The sequence below is a fragment of the Pyrgilauda ruficollis genome, unplaced genomic scaffold (assembly GCF_017590135.1).
Source record: "Pyrgilauda ruficollis isolate IOZ18807 unplaced genomic scaffold, ASM1759013v1 scaffold2, whole genome shotgun sequence".
Classification (NCBI taxonomy): domain Eukaryota; kingdom Metazoa; phylum Chordata; class Aves; order Passeriformes; family Passeridae; genus Pyrgilauda; species Pyrgilauda ruficollis.
The window spans coordinates 30,440,849-30,450,085 of NW_024519206.1; the positions used below are offsets into that span (position 1 = coordinate 30,440,849).

General features: G+C 45.8%; 1 protein-coding gene across 1 annotated transcript in view; it reads right to left on the reverse strand.

Annotated features, from left to right (window-relative positions):
* The window catches only part of VOPP1 (VOPP1 WW domain binding protein), a 63,761-nt gene extending 60,752 nt beyond the window's left edge, over positions 1 to 3,009 (reverse strand). Inside the window, exon 1 of the mRNA XM_041466726.1 lies at positions 2,556 to 3,009. Coding sequence (XP_041322660.1) covers positions 2,556 to 2,606 — 51 coding nt within the window. The 5' untranslated portion in view covers positions 2,607 to 3,009. The remainder of the gene's footprint in view (positions 1 to 2,555) is intronic.
* Positions 3,010 to 9,237: the final 6,228 nt, after the last annotated feature.

A 9,237-nucleotide genomic window follows, 5' to 3' on the forward strand; every position in this document is an offset into this window, starting at 1 on the left:
CTTTAGTCACCTTCATGAAACCACCCACCAGCACATGGAAGCTCCTTCCCCTGCCCCTCAAGCCCCTCTTCTGCATCTCCTGCCTTCACATCAGGAACAGCAAACCCTCTCTTCCTCGTGGGACACCGCCACAGCCAGCTACTGACTAGGCTTCAGCCTGAAAGCCACCAACACACACACTCCCCACATCCGAACTCACACCCACCATGAACTTGATGTATACTTAATGGTGAAGGAGTTCGTTCCTTTCATCGATATAACCAGAAATGGTGGTTTTGCAATACACAAACATTTTACACCAAGTATTTTGGGTAATCTACCCAAGAAAAACCTAGATAGAACCAGTAAACTAGTGGTGCTCTGACAGGCTAAATGGGTTCCTCCTCACAGTACCTGGGTAATAGTCAGAGCCTTTTGCAAAATGATGAATGAAAACCTTATTTCTCAGCTCATGCTCTGTTCAATAATAACTAAGATCATGTTGAAGCTGCAACAGATTTAAAACAATTGCAACAATGTTATTTCAGACAATATCCAGTACAGAACTTTGTGCAGAAGACAGCAAAGTTTCATGCACCAAAAACCTTCAAAACAACCAGATGCCTCTGATTAAGTTATTTAAATGCCCAGCACTCTGTTTCTGGGCATGTAGAATACAGCCTTATTTACACAGCCATCTCATTTTAAGAGGCAACGTAAGAACTTCCAAGAAAGAAAAAAAAATCCACAAAACCAGATGGCAAAACAAACATTCAGGATTAAAGGAGAAAGGGGGGGAAACCCACAATTAAAACCAGTACAAAAGCTTAAATAACAGCAACACTGGCTAGATCCAATGAGGATTTATGCAAATTACTTTTTTCAGGCACGAATGATCTTTTTCAGCAGAATACACGCTAAGAGAGCAGACACATCTCATCAAAGAGATCCTGGAGGGGCGAAACCTTTCAGTGTCTCAGATGAACACAATCCCTCAGGGAAATGGTGGTGTTTGTTTCATTTAATCGACATTTTGCTACTCCTGCTTTCTGAAGAGCTGCTGTGGAGTCAAGAGCAATTGAGGGCTAGAACCAAGGCCAGGTTTACAGCCAGGGAAAAGAGATGCAAATCGATTAACCTGCAAAGAGTTACACTAACCTGTAAAGAGTTTACATTAAGTGATGATTTTGATCTGCGTGTATTAATGTGATGCTGCTGGATAGCACAGTGGGCAAAACACCAGAAATCATTCATCTACGTAGGTGGCATAAACATGTAGTCAACATCATTTTCATGAATTATATCCATTACCAAAAGCAGTAACTACACAGCCAGCACTCTGGTTTCCATGTATGGGTTTGGCGGCATGCTGTTTTTAAAAAAAAAAAAATTAATTAATTTCCTGTCTAAACTGCTCTATCACAGAGGCAGTACAGCTCCTCAACCTCTCTGACACTTTCAGCTACATTGTCTCTGGGCTTTATGAACGCAGAGATGTGCCTAGGACAAGGCCACGGGTGTTTCCGAAGTCACCCCGGCACGCTGCCACCTCACGTGTCCTGGCGATGACTCCAGCACGCTGCCGAGCCTGCCACCGGGAGCCGCGCATGGCAGCGTGCCCGCACGGCTCTGTCCCAGGGGGCCACTGCTGCCTCCCTGCCCGTCCCCAGCCCCGAGGTTAAACCACAGACCAAGAGACAGCTCGCCCCCAGAAAACATCTGCCCATCCGCCTGCTGAAAAAAAAGAGCAGCTTTCCCAACCCCCTGATCCAGTGTCATCCCAGCCCACGGGAGGGAGGTTTAAACTAGACGATCTTTAAGGTGTCTTGCAATCCAAACTATTCCATGATTCTAGAACTGCGTGGCACAAATCCCCCCTCCAATTAATGCAAGCTCCTAATTCACTGTTTCTTTGGTTGCTGGAACTACAAAAGCTGCGCTATCCAGGTTTTCCCAGAAGTTTAACCACGCTGCACGGTGCCGCCACGGGTCCTCGTGAGCTGATGCCGCCGCACCTCTACCTACCTCGCAATGGACACTTTGCCCACGAAATGAAAATAAGAGAATAATGAAGATAAGAGATGCACCGTCGCTCTAACCCTTACTGACAGGCGCAGGCTTTGCGTCCCCTGGACAGTCTGCCAGTTGCTGCGAAAGGGCAGCTTCCAGCAGCCTGTGCCCCTGCGTACAGGTCCCGTGTTACTCTGCTCCATCACACCGCGGACAATCTTCCTCTGCTTCAGCAGTGACACCCCGGACACACGGCGAGCCCGGCCGCCGCGAACGCCCGTGATCACCGTACCCGCGGCCGCGCCGGGTCTCGCCCAGCCCGGCCCCGCAGCTTCCCCGCACTCCTGACCGCGCACTGCCTGTGGAGCCAAGCCCGTTCCGGCAAAGACATTAACCCCAAAATAAATCACCTCCCGCGCACGCCCCCCGGCTGGCTGCGGGCTGCAGCTCCCCTCGCCAGCCGCGCAGCTCCAGGTCGCGACCGATGGCGGACCCCCGCGGGGTGAACCCGGGGCTGCCGCAGGCGCCGCTGGGCAGGGCAGCGCTCCCCCCGCGGCCCACCTCACCTCCCACAGCAGCGAGAGCAGCAGCGCGACCCCAGGCTGGAAGCGCTTCATCTCTCCTCCTCCTCCTCCTTTTCCTCCTCCTCCCGCGGCGGCGGCGGGCTCGCCCCTCCGCCTCAGGCGCGCACGGGCGCTGCCAGCCGCGCCATCCCCGACGGCGGGGGAGCTCCGGGCGGCAGCGCGCACGGCGGGCTCACAGGCAGCCGGGGGAGGCGGCCGCGAGTGGCCCGCACCGGGGGCAGAGGGACGAGGCGGGGTAGAGCGGCGGCGGGGCGGGGAGGGAGGCGGGGAAGACCCGCAGCAGGGCGAGGGCGGGCTGACCCGCCGATCCCCTCAGCGACAGCGTCGGCGGCCGGAGCAGAGCGAAGCAGGGTCGGGGCGAGGCCAGGCGGAGACCACCGGCTGCCGGGGCAGGCGGCACAAAGGGGCCGGGCGCCGCCGCCGCCGAGGGCGGGCAGAGGAGCGGCCCGCCCCGGCCCCGCCCCGCCCCGCGCCGCTGCCCGGCCGGGAGGGGGCGGTGGCGGCGGAGGAGTGATCCCGCGTTCGGCCCCGCACCGCCCCGTGCCCCTATCACCGCCCCCGCACCTGCTCCCGGCCCGAGGGGACAGGACCAGGTTCCTCCTTGGTACCGCGCGGTCCGCGGGTCGGCCGTGACCTCGACACCCCTTCCCGGGAAGAGCGATCTTCTGGAGTGAATCCAGAGGAGGCAACAAAGATGCCCAGAGGGCTGGAGAATCTCTTCTACGAACGCTAAAAGAGTTGGAGCTCTTCAGCCCGGAGAAGAGAAGGTTCTGGGGACACCTTAAAGCAGCCATCTAGTACCTAAAGGGGGTTTATAAGAAAGAAAATGATGGATTTTTTTTACCTGTAGTGATAGACCAATGGGCAATGATTTGAAACTGAAGGAGAGTCGATTTAGGTTGGACATGGAAGAAATTTTTTGTGATGAGTTTGGTAAGACACTGGAAGCAGGTTGCCCAGGAAGTTGTGGATGCCCTGTCTCTGGAAGTGTTCAAAGCTGGGTTGGATGAGGCTTTGAGTAACCTGGTCTTGTGGAGGTGTCCCTCCCCATGGAATAATCTTTGAGAGTCCTTTCCAACTCAAATAATTCTGTGATTTTGTGGTTCTATAAGGTGTTCCCTCTGCCAGCCTGGTGAGTGGGAACATGAGCTGTGTGTCTAGGCTTAACCTCCCTTGCCCATGCAGTAACCTTTGGCATTTCAGAGAAGAGGTCTGGTCCTTCATTTCCTCAGCATACTTGGTAACAGCCCTGGGATATCTACCTGTAAAGGTCTCATGACAAATCCTAAACTGGAGTGGAGGTACTCTCCAACTCCAGTACTGATCTCTCCAGCTGCAGGTGGCTGGTGTAGTTATGCCTTGGGTATTTCCTTCACCATGATCGTCGGGTATTTCCTTCACCATGATCGTCTTGTCTGGTGCTTTGAGCCTCCTTTTCCAAACCCGTTGCACCCTTACCACAGCTGGACACTGTATGCAGTTGGAGGAAGGCACAGCTCTTCTCTGAGTATAGGAAGATTAGAGGTCTCTTGCTCTTGCTTTGTAGGTAAACTAGCAACTTACTCCTCAGGGGAAAATCAAAATAGATAAGGGGGAGACCTGCCCCATTTCCTTTTGAATGGCAGACCTTTCCAAGTAGCATTTCTGAAGAAGATACACCTCCCACTGTCCTTTTGTGGGTTACCTATTAAAAAACTACTAGCACATCCTCACAACTCCTTTGTTCACCACTTCCCTGTCATCAAAGTATTCAAGCAGGAAACCTGCCATTTCCTAATGCCACATTGCAGCAAAACATCATCAACTGGCTATTTTTTCCATACAGTGAACTTGGGGTGAGTTTACAAGTGTCTTCCAGATGGCACCATTAATCATACGTGTTCTCAGGCCTGGGTCACATGCTCTAAGTAAGAAGTAACCGTGTACAGGTTCCTGCACACTGTATGACATTGCGAACTCAGAGGCAGCCTGCTCACGTACTTCTTGAGAGCCATTCTTTTTGATACCTATTTTTGTCTCTGTTTGATGCCAACCAATCAGAAGCTGTGAGATTATTTTTTCAGATGAATGCTTACATCTCTAGTTCAGTTTGCTAGAAGGTCCCTAAGGAAATGTCATGGCCATTGCTTTGTCCAACAGTGAAGTCTGAATAAGGCAATTATACACACAGGTCTATATAATCTGAGTTGAAAAGTTACACTTTCTTACATCTGGCATATTGAGAAAGACACATTCTACACTGGGTATCACCTCAGAGGGATCAGCTTATATTGTCTCAACATAACAATTCAAAGTCAGGCATCACTTCAAAAAGGCTCCAATTTATAGAAGTTTGAAAAGGATGGTTTTCAGAGCTCTGTCCTGATGTGTGGCTTATCCTAAACTCCCTTCCCATTCCTAATTTCTGTGTTGCATGACCTAGGAGACAGTGTTTTGTAGACACTCAATGACTCTTCATAGAGAAGATGAAGAAGAACATAAAAACGTTTAGGGACACCAAATGAATCTGAATGTCTGTGCTGAGCACGAGTGCTCTGTGCCGCTGCTGTGTTTCCAAGGGTGCTCTGGCAGCCCAGAGGCAGGCAGAAATCCTGACAGCACAAATTGTGGGAGAACTGAGAAAGTACTAAGGCATAAATAAAACTTAGGAAAGAAGTCTGGAGTCTTGCAGCCTAAGACACTACCACTCTTGAAGGCTGACCCTGCCAAAATTTTCAGCTGATGGCCCAATATCAAAGGTGCCCGGGCAAGAGCAAGCTCTAAAATACATTTCAGTTAATAATTAACACATATATCACTACTGACTTTAGTTTGAGAACTAATAAAGTGTTGGAATTTTTTTCCTCAAAAAAAGATTTCTGCAAAGGCAGGAAAGGCTGAAATAATTAACAGCTTTTAATCAATTGACAGATTAGCAAGAGTGAGATTGAAGTAGCAGTGGGGCTGGAGGAAGAGGAAGCTGCCCAGTGTGGAAGCATGTGCTTCCCAGTGCATAGTTTATTATCCAGCCTAAATAAAGGTATGGATGTTCCATGCTGTAAAATTCTTTCCAGGCCAGCATAAGCTGAAAAAGGAAAAACATCTGCTGACCTCAAAATAAACAGTTTCATGTTCTGTTTCAGTCATAACTCAGCTCCCCTTAGTGCTGTCTTCTTTCATATAGCTCCAAGAAACCACCTTCATCCCCAGGGAAAGCGCATTATCTTCAATAGAGTTCAAATACAAATGAGCTTGGCTCAGCATGTGGCATTTTCTCAACAGAAGTGTGAGTTGCAGCAGAGCCCCTTAGAGCTTGTCTAGGCGAGAAATGAACACTTTCCCTCCGCCGTGCTGCAGCTTGATGGCGAGGTGGCTTGACACAACAGAGAAACAAGATAAGGCTTTTGTGGGAGGCAAGGTGCCTAGCTAAAAAGAACAGCCCCTTCCTTCATATCCTGAGTGATGTGAAGATTCTAGTCTGTCTTCAGTTACTGTGTTCAAAAAGCTTAAAACTCCAGAGCTTCCAGAATCTCTGTATAGAAACATATATATATATATATATATATATATATATATATATATATATATATTTTAAAAGGAATAAAATAGTTTCAGGAGCAGTAACAGTAACAAAGCTTTATTTTACCTGATTGAGGCTTGTACTGCAGCTGAAATATTCACAATATGCTGCTTCTCTGTGGAATCTTAGGTGTTTCTCAATAATATTGCCATCATTCTCTCAGCAGTGGTTGCCAATATTAACATATTTCTTTTAATCAGCTACCTCTCTTTCTTGAAATATAAGAGCATACATCATTTTTTGAGACTGCCACTCCTTTGTCAATTTTTCAAACTGAGTAACAGGTACAAAAATTCCTAGGGGGCACTCACAGTGTATATAGATGCATATATTTTGTAGACCTTATTTATTCTGAACACTTGAATATTTGTAAATAAGTAAAAAATAAACTGGTTGTATTGAGCACTTCTTTGTTTCTGTTGAAACAGTTGTGTTGTTTCCAATACTATTGAGAAATACTCAATTCCACAAGGGCTGTGTGTGAAGCAGGTAACCATTTTATTATGAACAAACAAATACATCATTTGCTTCCCTGCATGAACTGTAAATAATTATGTACCTCTACAATTTTGTATTTAAAATATTTCACTACCTTCTTCATAGGTGCTGTTAAAAAATAGCCAAATCCTTAGCTGTTTTCCAAACTCTCTATTTTAAGTGTAGGATCACCTTAAATATATTTTGAGGGTTTGGAGATTTTTTATGATTATGTAAATGGCAATAGCCTTTATCAGTAAGTTAAAGAAAGCCCTTTTAAAGTGCATAAAATATTCAGTAAATGTCTAGAGCCTTCAAAAATCATAACTGGTATCTGTTGAGAACCTACACTAGCATTATTCATTTTAAAAAAAGGTAGGAAAAATATTCATGAATGCAGCAATAGCCAGCCAAAACAAACACAACATTATATTTCTGCCGTTTCTGTATCTTGTTCAAAGCAATTTGTTTATCCAGGGTGTGTTTAAAGGAAAAAACAAAACAAAACAAAACAAAACACCATTGTTTTCTAACTACCAAGCAGCTTACACGAAGGTGTAGTCTCTTGGCAGAATAATAGTTAAATTATAGTCCAACTTCCCAGAATAAAGGCTATTTTTTTTTTCATCACTTGCACCAGTAATTAATCATTGTGATTGACTTTAAATGAAACTTTAAAGGGAATATGGCTCAGGACTTGTTGAAATTTCAACAACCTACTCCAAATTCAGTATCATATTGATACCAGGGCCTCTATCTTCAATAATTATATTTCAGTAAGAGTCTGTGGAGGTTTAGAGAGATGATCCAGATATAGTAGCCCTCTTTCCAGTGCTAATGTAAGAGTTTATACCTCCTACAACTTATTTTTTGTGTGGAAGGATATTACTGAGCTACGTAGCACTGATTAAAAAAATGAAAAAAATGTGCCTGATTTGTATTTTAGAATTCTATTACATCCATTGATCTTCATTAATATCTGAAAACTGCATGTAGAAGTCACTTTTCCATAACTAATGACATTAAGTACACCTCACTGAACTGAAACAGAATGGCTGCTTACTGGATTATGCTTTGAGACCTCCAAATAAAAGTCCACGGTAGCCACAGTCACTACTACACTGGAAGTCTATGCCCCCTTGAAAGAAAATATAACACATTTAACAGATATGCTAAGAAATGAAGGTGGAGTGGCTCTCTATAAGCTATTCGACCTGGGCTCCGAAGGAACAGCCCCACTGTCACACACTGTGACTTTCAGGCTTTCTTGATTGAGTTGGATATTTGTCCATCATATTAAAAAAATAATTCTATAGCAAACAGTATTTTGAGAAGCAGCAACTACAAGATAAGCATTAGTATTCTGAAGGGAAAAGCTTATTGATTAAACATACTACCCAATTCAACCAGAATAGCTGTATCAATCAGATCAAATGCGTTTTTGTTCAGTTTTCTCAATAAAGAATGGAGTTTTATCCCCTCAGCAAAGATATGAATGCTTTGTGTTAGAGAACTCAGGAGCTGAGAGGGATTATGTTTTTCCTGGAAGATGGATCATTTGTAAATGCAAACTCTTTGTTTGCAGTCCATGGTGAGATGACAAACGTGCTTGCTGGAAGGATTATGGAAGGTTAAGTTCATTCAGAGTATCGTTACAGCACCAAAGCTCATCACCAATGAAACATTTAGGCTTTGAATTCCTATTTGGGCTCCTGTTACTGATTTCAGTGGATAGTTGGAAGTCTAAACACATGCTGTTGAATCTAGGTGTAGTGTGCCTCAGACCTGAGCACGGTGAGTACCAAACACTGTCAGATTAGAGCAGTAACTTTCCAACCTGCCTGCAGAGAGTTTGTAAGGAGACTGAAGAAAAAGATCTTCTGGGCAGGTGATCAAACCTGCCAGAAGAGGAGGACAGGGCTGAATTGCACATATAGGAGAGAAGAAGATCAGATGAAGAAACCTCTCTTTGGCCAGGCACAATCAGAGACAGAAAACAAGTAAGATTTTGTCAGGAGGATCTGAAAGCCACAAGAGGATGAGACAGAGCAGGGTGGGACTGTGAAGAGGAATACAAGGTACAACAGGGTGCAGTGAACATAAGCAGGGTGGTGGTGCACAAGGATGGAAAAGGGCAGAGACAGAGATTACAAGTGGTGATATATATACCACTGATGGCCTCCAAACCCTAGAGAATTAGTGGCATGGGGCAGATAAATGCACTTTGTGTCTTCCCTTGGGAATGTGAGAGCCTGCTCTGGAGGCACAGTAGGGGAAGAGGAGGTAGTGCTTCTCCCATTATGGCCAAGGACAGAACCAAGAACTACTGTCTGCCATCACTGAAGTGGAATAGCCAGCTATAATTGATATGAAAATATGTAATATACCAAGCTGCTTTTTGTTCCAGAGTCTTTATCAGGCTGCACAGTAAACTGCAAACGGAAAAAAAGGATGGTCTGGCTGGATGTCTATATGTCTCCATCAGTGCTTGCTTGCTTCCTGCATTGCTTACCACTAATTTCTTGTGCAGAGAAGCCACTTGATTTAAAAACATGGTTATTCTCCCTGAGTGTTAAAATAAAAGGATGAGAAGAGGAAAGGGATGTTGGCAGAGACTAAGAACAAGAA